At 39.7% G+C, this 14,614-nt stretch overlaps 1 protein-coding gene across 1 annotated transcript in view; it reads left to right on the top strand.

Moving 5' to 3' along the window:
- SMIM14 (small integral membrane protein 14) overlaps nucleotides 1–14,614 on the top strand; it is a 40,075-nt gene that overhangs the window by 19,667 nt on the left and 5,794 nt on the right. Inside the window, exon 3 of the mRNA XM_042812240.1 lies at nucleotides 9,583–9,631. Coding sequence (XP_042668174.1) covers nucleotides 9,583–9,631 — 49 coding nt within the window. The remainder of the gene's footprint in view (nucleotides 1–9,582; nucleotides 9,632–14,614) is intronic.

Raw genomic sequence — 14,614 nt, 5'->3', positions numbered from 1 at the left:
CTTCTTCCTCTCTGCTACTAGAAATACCACAGAAAGTTACAAAGAAACAAGCAGTTCATTTTAAAAAGCCTAACTATTACTCTAGCTGTGCGGCTTGATTATTTTTCTGTCCTTCAGTTTACTTGACCGAGTGTGGTTCTGTTTTGTTTCCTTAACAAATGATACTGTGAAGGCTTTATGAACAGTACACTGTGTAGCCTTAACGCATATGACATTCACAAAGATTTTTCACTGCTCATTAGGCTAACTGGAAGATGCCATTCATACCCTCAGTTCTTATAACTTGTACACTGATGCATCAATGGCATTGAATTGTCTTCTCTTAATTGTTCTGACATTTTTCCTGAAGAGGATTTTTCAGGGTTCTCTTTGGCATTTTGAACATAGTAAACTTCTGTAGCATGGCTCCTGTAAATAATAAGCAGACATTCTGATTTCCAAGTTTTCCTAGCAAACAGCAGAGATCTGAAGTCTCTGAGTGGGACTTCATAAATATCATCTCCAGTATGATTGGGAGTATTGGATATTACATGCCCATGGCACCATCTGTTGTGATTTGGAGTTGTTTAACAATTTGACTATTGTACATTGGGTTCACTATTTGCTCTACGGATATAGCAGATAACTGGGAACTTCTATACAAGGAAAAAGGCACAGAAGAAAAATACCGCCAGATTTTCCATCCTTTGCAGATATGTAAGAGTTGTTAAGAGACAATAACAGATCTGTTAGCTTGTGTGACTTTATCTCCTGTTCTGTCTCCTCCTTCTACAAAACTTATTTTGACACGAAGAGCCAAAGTTCAAGAGGGAAGAAGAACAGACATTAAAAATACTTTAATGAGGGGGAGGGCTTGGTTAGACAAGGGGCTGGTTGTTTGACAGAACCAAGTGAAGGATGTTCTTTGGTGTCAAGAGGAAATTATTTCTGTCTTAGTTGTGGCAGAGGATAGCAAACTTCTGGAATAATGATGTTATATTTAAATCCCCGTTTTCCCCTTTTTAACGTTTCTCCTGCAAAATGAAAATCTTTTCATCTGCACTGTGTTACTCTGAGTAAGCATGGGTGATCCATAATTCCAAGGCCCAGTTCAAGTCTGAAAACTGGACTGAAAGCATAGTGTATGTGTTTGGGATAATCATGCAAAGAGCATCTTCCATGAAGCCCGAGACCTGTGTGTGACTACTTGGAGTTGCCAGAAATGTCGAAGTGAGCCTGTGGCACATAACTTTGTATGACATAAAGAGCCCTTTTTTTTCTTCTATTTTTTCCGTGATAAGGTATTATTTGATTTAGAATTCTCTCACATTAGGTTCTACAGAAATGAGCAATATGTTCTTTACCCAAAGCATTTTTAGTTTCGTAATACAGAAGGACCATTCTTATGAACTGCCAGCAGTTCTGCTGAGATATGATGGCCTTACAGACCTCTATGGGAATTACAGCTTTGTGCTATGTTCTTTTGTAGCTAATTGCAAAGTAATGGCCCATGTCTAGTTATGTTATTATATCAGAAGGCTTGAATGTCTCAAAAACTCTAGGGAATACAGAGCAATTTTTTTTTTTTTTTTTTTTTTTTTTTTTTTTTTTTTTAACCTGCTTCATATTTTGAGGTGCTGTTGGATTTCTGGATGACAAAAAGATGCAAATTTTCAAGGTATTTAACAAAAAAGAAAAGGTTCAAACACTCTTCTGTCATAATTCTCTTGGCCAGGTCATTTTTAGAGTCTCCTGATTATAAACTGGCATGGTCTGAAATAGTATCCAGCATAGCCATGAATCCTGACTGCGTGAGACTTTGTGCAAACAGCACAGAATAAACACAGATGATTAAAATAGAACTGCGTTGTGTGCTTCAAGTGATTGAAAAGCTCTCAAGATGCCAGCACAGATAAGCCTGACTTAAATAATCCTTCAGGCTTCCAGCAAGAATGAGGTACCCTACTGACGTGGCCTTCTATTGAAAGCAGAGCAAAACCATACTAAATGAATTTGTGATACTTTAAGGTGACCTTTTAAATGTGGAAGTTGGCCTGGAGACTTGTTACACATGTTCCATGGCATTTGCCTTCCAAATTCTTCTTGTAATGGCTGTTGCTACTGCTTCCAGTGTATAACTCTTAGCCAGGCAGCTGGAGAGCATGAAATTACGTTTTACTCTCACTGTCCCCTTTTCTACCAGACCTGTGCCTTCAGTTCCTGGTTTCTTGTAGCCCAAGGTGGTTCAGAAAAGACCCTTCCCAAGAACTAAACATTAGGTTGCTCTTTAGGACAAAGAAGAAACTATCATCCTTCTGAGATGCAGGAGAGAGTCTTGATGCACCTCCTAAGGTACTGAGCCAAAAGAATAAAACGTAAGGATAGAGTGGCAGGACGCAAGCCAGCCTTCACCCAGCTTAGTTGTCACTGGGTGCTCAAGGTGCTGGTACTGCACAAATTATGGCCCCAGAAGTCATGTGCTGCTAATAACCTTGAAACTAAAAGCTAGTTCTAGATCAAGCAGTATAAATGAAGGCTATTTTTTCTAGACAGATGAATGTTCAAAAAAAAAAAAAAAAAAAAAAAAGCCATAAAGAAAGGTGTATACTTGGGTCCCATAAAGTCAACTTTTTCCTATATGGAGTTAGGTTGTAGGACTTCATTGAAAAGGTGCCTTGTATTTCCCGTTCCTGAGTTTAGTAGCATGATAGTAGCTGCTGCTTTTTAACTTCTGTGTTTGTGTGCATATACATATATGTAGGTCACTTCAAAGGTAATGCATCCTATTTATTTCCATGGAAACTACAACAGATACAAAGAGCAAATTCTCAGCTGCAAAGCAGTATTTTTCAGTGCAACCACCACCATGCATTTTCACCAGTGATAAGAGCCTGCATGCCACACTGAAAAATCTGCACCAGTGGAGGTGATCCACTCTTCCCACTGTTGAAACACCATCCACCACCTCACTGTGCTCACATCCACTGGTTGGTATCTGTAAGCATTCAGCAAGTGTCAATAAATATCAGTGGGTCCCACTTTCTCCACGTGGAGGAGTTTAGTGATGCATCTTTGCTTCATACACACTTCCATGTCAGATGCCATTTTGTCGTAGTGCCCCTCTGCTGCCATCTGTCATATAGCAACTAAATATAATTGAATATTGGCGGGAGGGTTCAACTTCTACTGCTATGCCACCAGTGTCCACTCTGATGTGGTGGCTCAACATAATGAGGAGGCATTACTGAGGTCACCTCTCAGTCTCCTCTTCTCCAAATGCTATCTATAAGAATAAATATGTTGGTGAATACATATATAACCAATAAATTGTAAATGTTATAATTAAATATATTATAAATATATCTATATATAAATATATTACACTTCAATACATGTATTATAAAAATATAATGTGTCGGTCACCCTCACGACTGTCTTAAAATAGAGCTTATGTGGTATGACAGTATTACAAGTAGTTTGGAAGATTATACATTGAAAATTCTGTCAGCTTGATATTTCAGCACTAGTTCATTGATGGAAGCTGTGTTGTGAATGGCTGAACTGGGTTTGATAATCAGTGCTGTGTTATAGCCCTCTCATTTGAGGAACATTGTGCTTTATCTCTTAGCTCACAAATGGTTATAGTCAACACTCAGTACAAACTGGTAGAACTTCTTGTTCTAAGCTTCTGTCTTGAAAGCCTCCTACATGGGAGCATGCTTTTCATTTAAACTGGTCAAAAATATCTAACAGTGTATTCTGTGTTTGTATTTTAGATACGCATTTGTTAATGATGTCTTGGGAGATATATTGTTTGTGAATATTCTCAGTGTTTTCTGGAGTTCATCATTCAGTTATTTCTATCTTACCATTTGCCATCTGATGTTTCATGTCATCAGAGGCTCAGTGATCTTCTTACGGTGACCCTGACTTTCACACTACTTCATCTTTTCACGTGACTCTTTTTCTTCTAATTCATTCTGTTTCATGTTTGTCAAGGATGTCAGTCATGTCCCAGGCCCTCAAGGCCAGCAAAATTACAAAATGAGCTGCCAATAGAAGTCATGCAGTTGGAAAAAAAATGAGGGAAGAGTGGAAAAGGTGAATCGATATGGCACCAAGGTGAATCAGCAATCCTGGAGAAATAAGAAAACAAGAAGGAACAAGCTCTTGCCTAGATCAGGGTTCGTATGCATTCATACTTACTGTTGCATCTTCATCCATTAAATGTCATGTCTTTTAGCATGAAAGTCAGTGCAGTGTTCTCCCTCTGACATGACTGATTGGCGGCTCTGGGTCTCAAGAGTCGGTTCGTAAGCTAGGAATGCTGCTTTGAAAGGCACCGTCCGTTCTTTCCTAAGTGTTGTTGAGAGGAAGACAGTAATTTGTCACCTCACAGGACCAAACTTGATATTTTTGTACCAGACTATTACTGTCCCAGTATGAGTGTGTATTTATTTTATCTTAATTCTACACTTACTCATAAAACACATAGAAGACAATTTAATTCCGTCAAAATGCCCTTCTTTCCACTTTATTTTTCTTTTATTTCTGCTGGCCAGCTTGTAGGAGAATAATGCACGTAGGTGTCAATTTTATGCATCTTTAAATCTGAACTCTGGATAATACTTCAATTCAATTTACAGTCTGGCCCACATTCAGGACTGGCCTATCATACCAGAGCAATTTGTTTATCACGTTATTTACTAACTTTGGATGTGGCTGCCAACAGAGTGTAAACAGTGATTTCATTACCCAGAAGCATCAGATCCCTATTCAGAATATGTCACAGGGTTGTCATCTTCTGGCATAGTTGGGGAGAAAAGGCAGAGCTTACAACTGCTCTGAATTGCAAAAAGGGTATTTTCACAGGGGATGATATTTTGCCCTTATTATCACACAAAATTTTCTGTCAACAATCTTTATGGTTCCATTTTAAACTTTTATTCATGGGATAAATGACCACATTGTTGGTTATTTGTCCTTAACTCCTTACTTATCTGTCCTTTTCCTTGCCACCAGCATCCATTCCTGTTCTCTTATATTGGTAGCCAGTTTATCTGTTTCATTCACACGTTTCTCTGGGCTTCCTTCAACTGCAATCTTTGGTATGGGAATCTTTTCCTGGCCTGGCTCATAAACTTGCTAATTTTTCCATCACGTCTTTTCTGAGGACTTCATTTCTGCTTTGGCAGTTTCAAAGGCTTCTCTAAAAGGCAGTAGTTTTAATAAACAATTTATTTTCAGCTCATCTGCCACTGACAGTAGACATCACTGATTATTGCTTCGTGTTCCTGCTACTAGTCCTGTTCCTCTTGTTTCCTTACCTATTCATTACACTGCTTTAGAGTTGGGAAGTGCTTTTGGACAGAAATTACGCCACTGTTTCTTCTGGAAAGAGACAGACTTGTGAGCTGTGTCATCATCGCTGTCTTCCTGATATTTCTCAACCTTATGCTTTGTCTTTATCTTATTTTTTTTAACCCTAGTAATATTCTTAACCCTTAAAAAGCTGAAGTTTTCCTCAAGCATTTGCTGTCAATTTTAATGAGAAGCACAGTTTTTCTGAGCAGAGATTGCAGGAGCAGTCCCAGGATTTGTGGCACCCTGCGGCAGCAAGTTCTGGAAAGTCATCTGTAGAGTTTCAGAAAAGTCCTCTGAAGAGGAAGCGAGGGGGCTGACAGAAGAAGTTACTGTGAAGGTGGGCAGCTGTCTCAGTCCTCCACAGTAGCTGTCTGTGCTGAGTGGGAATTGCAAAGCAGCGGAACTTCTTTCATGGGAAGACTGAAACGATCCCAGTGGCTGAGCTCACTATATTGGGAAAACAAGTTCTGTGTTGAGCTAGACGAAGCTGGTTCACTGGCCTCACTACTTTGCTTGTGATGTTGTGGAGCAGCTAGCGTGCAGGACAAGTTCACGCCCTGACCACACAGCAGCGTGTTTGTCTGCTCATCCGTTAGGTTTGCATGGGAAAAAAGTTAGAAACTTTGCTCATTGCAGCAGCTTTGCAAAAAAATTTGCAGAGCTGATAGTGGGGTCCCTTTACTGTGTCTGTTTGTGCTTTGGCTGCCACTAGAGACTGTGGAAGGTGGTGGCTGCCATTGCTAAAACCTCTGGTAACTGCTCTTTTTTCAATTATCTGACAGCTGAGCTGTCTCACATTCAAGTTTTTTTTCCAGCAGCTGCTATGTCCCTTAAGGGTGGTACAGTAGTCAGGAAAGAGAGTTAATCACTAGGCAAAGGAACAGTCTTGTTTCAGCAAAAGGTATTACCTTTTCCAGCTATTCACCTTACATAAGCTTTTCTTGCATGTGCCGGAATCTTTTCTTGTCTTTTGGCTAATTTAGTGACTGTTAAATATCAAATTTGTACTGGGTCACGGAGTTGCAACCTATTTCAACTGAGAGAGCTGAGAAAAACCTGTTTTTACTGCTGCTTATTTTCAGTCATCTGCCATGTTTCATCCCAGGAGAGCAGCACACAGCTTGTCATTGAGACAAATTTGCTAGCTGGTATACAGAGCCCTCCTACAGCTGGTGCCTGTAGGATAAGGAAGTTTTATGTATACAGTCGGGAAAGAAGTGAGCATGAGGAGATAGTTAATAGGTTTTTGTCTTTTCATCTTTGGCTTCTCAGTCTTGCTGACTCAGTGGGCAGTGATCCTGTGCTGTCAGACACATCTTCTCTGGCACAAGTGGTTTTTGTAAGAAATTTTTTAATTAACTGGAATAGTTAATTTTCTAAGACATATTTTTATTGCTGCATATGAACACAGAGGCTATGCAGTGTAATTTTTCAGCTGGGATCATTAAATCTGCAGTATTGTATAGCTATGTATTGTTTTCAATTCAGAAGAATTTTACATGGGTTATTAATAAAAACTATAAAAATCCAGTTTTCTCCTTTTTCTTTCTGTAACTGCTTCCCATAATAAATTGAGGTTCCTAAACCTACCTTGTATAGTCAATTTTTCAATCACCATGAAAGAAATGGGATGTTTGTTATCTCTGTCCTTTGGAAAACAAAGTCCTGTTGTCAGAGTATGGGTGACTGCACTTTGTAAAAGTTCCTCTCTACATTGTTCCTCCATACATAAGTAAACTTTTTTCTTTATTGGCAGGCTATTATCTATTTTGTTTTTCAGCAGAGATCTGTAGAGCAAGTCCTAATGGCATTTCTCACTTACAGAAATATTTCTGTCACTGGTGTTTCCAGTAGTACTTATCTTTCTAGAGTTTTGGAGCCTGTTCTGACTTTTGAGAAGTCCCCAGTTTTTGCCGATGAGATAAAACTCCGTATCTTATAGACAGCAAGCAAAATCCTAATGTCAGACATCATTCTCTGGGCCCACAAAATCTCAGGGCTTTAATACTTCTTGTGTCTTGAGCCAGGTGGCCTGCTGTGTCAGCAGGCATTTTCAAGCAGAACGTGGGCTTTTGATGCAGAAATGGCAATACGAAGTGTACATATCACTTGAGATGGCTTTTATAGATACTTTACTCACGTGGTTTTACAAAGTTGTATTCAGACAGGTGTGACCTATGGACATGGAGGTAGATAACATAGTGCTGGAGTACCCCAGGGCACTGTTGTCAGGTTGGGCAAACAAGATAGCACTGTCCCTAGCCATCCTGGGGAAAGGGCAGGGACAGGTGGATGCTCTATGCTGGCTGACCTGCGCTACGTTTCTGGTCATATACTTATTGCCTGTCTTAATTCTGAGCATAATTCTGTTTTGATGAATACCTGCAAACTGCAGGCATTTTACAAATCAGGGATTGTAATTAAGCCCCTTGCAGTGTTAATCTCTTATAAGAATAGAAGGTGATTATGTTGTTGGTGTTTTTAAAATATGGTCAGAGTAATACCCAGTCTTCTCAGTTCAGGAATCTCTCAGCATCAGAAATTCCACATTGGTACTATCTGCTAATGTAAAACTTCTATTTTGAGAAAGAGGTCCAAAGGTTGAAAATAAACTAAGTTTTCATTGTTACATAAACAGGCCAGGGAGCATGCATGCTTTGATACCATTTTTTTTCTGGTAAGGTAAGTATCATAGAATCATAGAATGATTTGGGTTGGAAGAGACCTTTAAGGTCACCTAGTCCCAACCCCTCTGCTGCAGGCAGAGACATCTCCCACTAGAGCAGGTTTCTCAGAACCCCATCCAGCTTCCACAGGGCATCCGGGAGGGATGGGTATCCACAACCTCTCTGGGCACCTTGTTCCAGAGTTTTACCACTCTCACGGTATGAATTTCTTTCTAATATGTAGACCAGATCTGAATGCAGTACTCCAGGTGGGGTCTCACGAGAACAGAGTAGAGGGGCAGAATCACTTCCCTCGACCTGCTGGTCACACTTCACTTGGTGCAGCCCAGGATATGGTCGGCCTTCTGGGATGCAAGCGCCCATTGCCAGCTTATGTTGAGTCTTTCATCAACCAACAAAGTAGAAGTCTTGTGCTTTAATTTCCCCTGCTGCTGCTTTTAACTATAGAAAGTACCGTAAGGTGGTACTCAACATTCCTTGTACTTCCTAAGGAACTTTTTGGTAGTCTCAGTAAATTTACCAACAGATATTTATAGATTAATCAGAGAAAGAATGTTATGAGTCTCTAATGATATATTTTCAATTCTTTCTCAAATGTCTAGTTATTGAAGTTCATTGTAATTAAAGGAGCTTAAAGTTTCATGAGTGTCTTCCTCCTGCGGTTGCTCAACTGTTTCTTTGGTGTACTTTTCCTAATATTGTGATACATACAGCTGATAAACATATCAATGATGCCAGTACAAATGAAAATTGGGTTTGTAGAAATTATTCACCTATTTCTTCCATGTGGAACATCTCATCTATCATGTATTTGTGTATTTACACTGATGATAAACAGATTACCCTGCTGTGACAAGATGTACTGGGATTTGTGACATTACTGTGACATAAAACATGTCAAAAAGGAGATCATAGTTCTAACCAAAGCATCACAGCCATTTATGGTTTTTTAGAACTGTTATTATTAATCAGTGTAGCTTACCTATGCAGGGAATAGAGTCTATTTCCATAATGCAGCAGATAAAATCCCATCCATTTAACCTTACCTGATAAAGAATGTAATATTTATGTGTCTTCAGCAATTCTGTCATCAATAAAATAGTTGTACGGATAGGCAGGTTGTCCAGTTGACTTTTCTTACAGTTAGCAAGCTTACCTAGTAACAGTTTTATAATTTTTACCCATAAACAAGTAGGTAAAGCAAGATATAAATTAAAATCTATTATTAAAATATCTTAGGTGGATTAACAGTAATTGATAAATTCAAACATGAAACTTTAATTCTACATCTCTCTATTTAACCATTATCACAGTCTGATCATTTGTTTTTAGGTCAATCATGTGATTTAAAGTTCCAGTAATAAGCAAATAGGGTTTGGAAACTACCTCAGTACCTGGGATCCTTTGCATACCATAAGCTGTGTGATGCAGTGAAAGTTACAATTTCTCTTATCTTGAACTTGTGCTCTGGTTTTACACTGAATCTCAATTTTGGTACAAGCTGACCAAGTCTCATTGCTAACTGTCATGTTTTTCTTTTTCTCTGTTCTAGCTGAGACAATCACAGTCGTACTGCACAGACACAGAATGCCTTCAGGAATGTGAGTAACTGTTAAGTTCAGGAGCACGGAAGTAAAATAAACGGCTGTAATTAAATGTTATAAGAACATATTAAATGAAATCAAATACTGTGGTACTGAAACCATTATGTGAGGGAGGTAATTCCTGAGAATTTGTGACTCACATTTAACATTTGTACATGAGATGCATCATATGGAAGAGGATGCTGAGCAAGTGGGAGATGTCAGTACACCAGCACCACAGATGATCAAGCCCCAAGTATTATGTATCTTACCACTAACTTCCAAGTAAGATTATTTAAAATTCTTTCAAACCAGAGAATTTGGAGAACTTTATTTTTCCTCCTTACTGTCATGGCAGCTGAATATCACTGGTTATTCAGCTAAGGCAGCTTTGGCTGATAAGCTGATATAGACAACAGCTGTTTGACTGTTTGACTTGGTAGCTGTGTAGTTAACAAAGCAGTGTATTTAAATATACAATTCCTTGAAACTTGCTGTGAAACACATCAAGAATACCTTCCTAACAGTGAGCATGACTGGGATGATCAAGTGTTACCAGCTTCTGCTGAGAAGTATAGCTGTGCAGAGATTATGCAGTAATGTGAACATGCCCTGAGGTGCTCTGTTTACACTTTTCATAGTCTAAACGAAATGTTGCCAAGTGCTTATAAATAAAAATGAAGTGGATCTGTTTTTTTCTATATTGCTTTACTATATGAGTGAGCATATGAGCTCACTCAATTAGTCCTGCATCAGGACTATTGTAAGGCTTCCAGGAAATACCTGAGCAGTGCTCCTGCTGTTGTTACTCTTCTAGAAGTGCTTGTGTCTCCTGCGGGTCTGGGAGTTGGTAAAGGTTTCCAGGATCCTGCGGTGAATGCATGCTTTCCTTCACTCTCATGTTCCTATCTGCACTCTACTGTAAATCCTGTTCAGAGATGGGCATCTAGGTTGTACTTGCACTGTGTCTTCCCTGCATGAAACACTCCAGCACTCCCAGATTCATTGTCAAAATAGGCTGAAGGGGAAAAGTTACGAGCTTTACCAAATACTCCCTGAAAAAAAAAGCAAAAAACAAACAAACCAAAAGAGTGGGAATCACGTTTGCCATAACTGTATTTTTCCTTTTGAGCTTTCCAAATTAGCTGTATGTCTGGGACCTCCATCATGACTCCTCTCCCTAACGCATCTGTCCTTGGGAAGATGTTTTAGTCTCCTTTTTTAGGCTGCTATGTCTAATTTCTTCTTGAATCTCTGTTTTTTTCTTGAATCCAGGAGAGGGAAAGGCAGATGAGAGGAATTAGGCTGTGCATCCTTGTGAGCTGTAGTTCATGGTTGAAACCAAGCAATGATACATTCTCACTTAAACCTGAGGAGTCATCAGTATTTATGAAGCTCTCAGGCTAAGGGCTGTATAAATGAGTAAGTCCTGTTATGTATAGGCACAAAGCTTGTGGGATAGCTTTCAAGCTATACAGTCATAGTACAGTGGAGACATGAACAGATTGTGGCAAATAGCTTTCAATCCTGAAAGAGATCTTTGCAATAGCTCTCTGTGCAGATGCAAGCAATTCGGCAGCAATTGTTCCAAACCAGTGGTTTGTTTCAAAAGCCCAAGGCAGAAATTATAGAGTAAATCCTTTCTACATTATTATGTTGCCTTAAATTTAGTTCCAGCAAAGGTATTTTTTTGCTGATGCAATCACAGTGACTGCCTGTTTGTCAGATTTCTGTGTGATTCTTCTGTGGTTCCATCCTTGAGCCAACATGAGGTCTGTGAGACTCCCAGGAGTTAAAAGGCAAAAATAAACAGATTGAGCCTGGAGAAGCTTCTGGAGACATTTTCAGACATAGATCAAAACAATTCTGGGCCCATCTTCTGTCTGTTGCTTCATGCCCTTTCTTTTCAGCTGTATCATGATGAACTTAAGGTTGAGTTGGATGTCCTCTTCTCCAGGCTCCATGTTGTGTTACTTGCTGCCTTTGATTCCTCATTTCCAGACCTTGATATGAAGAAACTCGTTGTACTCCCACCCATTTGCTCATTCCCTGGATTTCGTCTTCCTTTTGGAAGCACAGCTGGGAATGTTGTCATAGACAGATTCTTAAGTTGCAAGGTTGTGGAATAACTGATGAAATGTGTGTGGTTTTGTTTTGGGAAATGTCAGGGCTGTGGTTCAGCCTGTGTCACAGCAATGTCATGTGTTGTGCTTGTGCTGTTGCAACCAGCTGGAAGTTATCAGGAACACCCTGCATTGATTCTTCCCGAGAACACTTTGTTTCTTCAACTCTTGATATCAGATCTTTTGTAGATATTTGGAGCCAAGTCAAAACAGGAGCACTAGCTGAAGTACAACACTCCCTCACTCAGATTTTTGTGTTATTAGCTCTAAATTCTTACTTTCAGTTGTTAGCACCATTAAAAAAGTGGAAAGTTTCCTGCCAGGACTGGAACAAGTGCTTTCAGATTTACACTCCTACATATGAGAGGAAATGAGCACCACTTCAGAGAGCATTTGGGCACTCTGCTTGATGGCTGTTCTCCGTCAGGATGCCTGCTGTGATGTAAAGCACGCATCAGTCTGATCACTTTTCCCTTCATTTCAGTGAGTGTATTGGAGTGCATTTTCCAATGGCAGTATCAGTGGTTCATCCAGTCCAAGGAGGCTCTACAGCTGCTGCTGGGCTACTCTGATGGCTAGTGGCCCTTCAAAGTCGTCCTGTCCTGTGGAAGGAAATTAGGGGCCGCCACCTGAGTTTAATCTCTGTGTTCAAGCAATTTCCAGACGTGATCTGGAATTACCACATTCATATTTTGATTACTATTATTTTCAATGCTCTACTAGTTTGTAATGTTAACAGTCAGAGATGACTGTCTGAAATGTTGTCTACCCTACTTCCAAATTTTTATGTAATTTAAAGTGAATCTGTGACTCATCTTGAGTTGTACTCCTCCAGGGGAGTCACAGCAGCCTGACCTAATGGCATGAAATGTCTGCCAGCTCTTCCCTCCCTTTTCTGGTAATTCCCTTCTCCCTTCCTCCACTCGAATCCTTTTTAGATCTCTTCAGTTTCCTTGTCCCTGCCTTTGATTTTGTCAGCATGCATGGATTATCTGCTGAAGGTCCCTCAGGCTCTTTGTCTTCCTCGATGATCCATCTACAAAATACTTCTCTTCATATGGTTTCATGCATTTCTTTCACAGAACAGGCAAGGCTAAAAACACTGTGGAAAGGTGTAAATCAGAGAGCGTATTTTTGCCTTTCCACATTGAAGAAGTTAAACGGTTAAAAGCTGAGCATCCAAGAGGAAATAGTATTGCCATGAGATGGCAGACTAAAAGCATCACAGAGATTCTACTTTTGCAGTAAAAGAAATGCAGTCTTTCCTCTTTTTTCTCTAGAGTGCAACCTCACTTTGAAAAATAGCACTTTAAGAGGAGAACTAATCCCTTGTGAGGAGTACTTAACAAGGCATTTGCTTATTTTAATTCTTGAGATTTCAGCTGCATGATCATGATGGGGTTGACCTTCCGTCTGTAGAAATTATTTTTTCCAAATTCATCATTTTAGTAGCTTTGACTGCCATACAGTGGAACATTAAATGAGGTGGCTACATAAGGTTTTTTTGCCTTCTTGTCTTTCTCTGAGAGAAGGCTAGCTTATATGGCCTACTGTTGTGCATGTGAATCTCTGTTTCTATAGGTGAAAGCAAGCCAAACAATTGTATCTTGCACATGGAACAACAGTTCTGACGCGCTGTAGTAATTATCTCCTATGAGTGGTAATCCCAGTCTCAGAGCAGCCCCTCATAAAGCTTTCTCCTCCACAGAGATAACTAAAAAATTGCAAGGGGTGAAAACTGTTCCCAGGCTTCGTTCAGAGTTACTGGGTAGGTCGGCAGACTCAGTCCAAGGGATCAGAAACAATGAAAATAAAGATCTTGGGCTGGATTTGGTGGTCTATGATTAGCCAGGTTAGAGACTATAAGCTTCACTTCACCGTGACACAGCTTACAAGGAGGAAATGTGTTGCAACATTCCATAGCAATTGGTGCCTCGCAGGAACTGAAAATTAAGAACTAGATTTTACTGTAATCAAAATGGATGGCAGGGGCATTCATCTGTGAGATCAGGACAGACAGTTTCCTAGTCATCTGGAAGTCCTAGAAAATATCACCCAGAGGTACTCTTAAAAGCAACCCTTAGTCTTAAGGAAATCAAAAGACCATCCCAAAATTACCTGCAAAGTATCAATTGTAATTAAAACCACTTTGTTTGTGAACTCTCACAACATTTTTTCTACCCATAGAGGATGGGTAGATGGATAAATTCCATCCTACTTGGTTTCAGCTTCACTCGGCTGTTCTTCATCCATTAACTGGTTTCATCTGATTATTTCATGACCTCTGTGATGGAACTTTTCTTAGTGAAAGATTCACAACATACTATTTTTCGCAGTAGCTGTAACAGCTTCTTGTTTGTTCTTTTGATTTCTGTTGCAAAGCTTGGAAAAGTGAGACACCCCATCTGTGTGAGACTTTGCTTATCCTCACCTCTTTATGTCAAGAGATCAAAGAAGCAGATTCTGAAATATCTCACATCCTTATTAAAACATGGTCATTTGTAAATGAAGTGGCTTTAACAGTACTTGAATAGTATAAATAGTCTAGTAGCTGTTTTCATATCTAGCATGCTTTGAGTAGGTAGTACAGGGCCAACTGTGTTAGATCAGCTGTTGCCTTACTTAGTCTAGAACACATTTTGGTGCATTTGGCTCAATGCACACTGTATTACAAAACAGGCTGGGTAGAAATTGTGTCTTATAGGAATGCCTGTGGTTTTCCACTGTGGTTCCTTTTACTGCTTTCCATGACCTGTAGTGTCAATTGTATGTGAAATCAAGTCTAGCACATCACCTGAATTTTCATTCAGGTACATAGCAAAGCAGGCACCTCAAACTGTCCTGTGTGCTGCTGAAGGTGGTCTCAGAGCAGCTGCTA

Source organism: Centrocercus urophasianus, unplaced genomic scaffold (genome assembly GCF_019232065.1).
Source record: "Centrocercus urophasianus isolate 14NV4802_14NV808 unplaced genomic scaffold, USGS_Curo_1.0 seq_13, whole genome shotgun sequence".
NCBI lineage: Eukaryota > Metazoa > Chordata > Aves > Galliformes > Phasianidae > Centrocercus > Centrocercus urophasianus.
The sequence above is the reverse complement of the archived record's forward strand: the minus strand, read 5'-3'. Positions and strand labels throughout refer to the sequence as shown.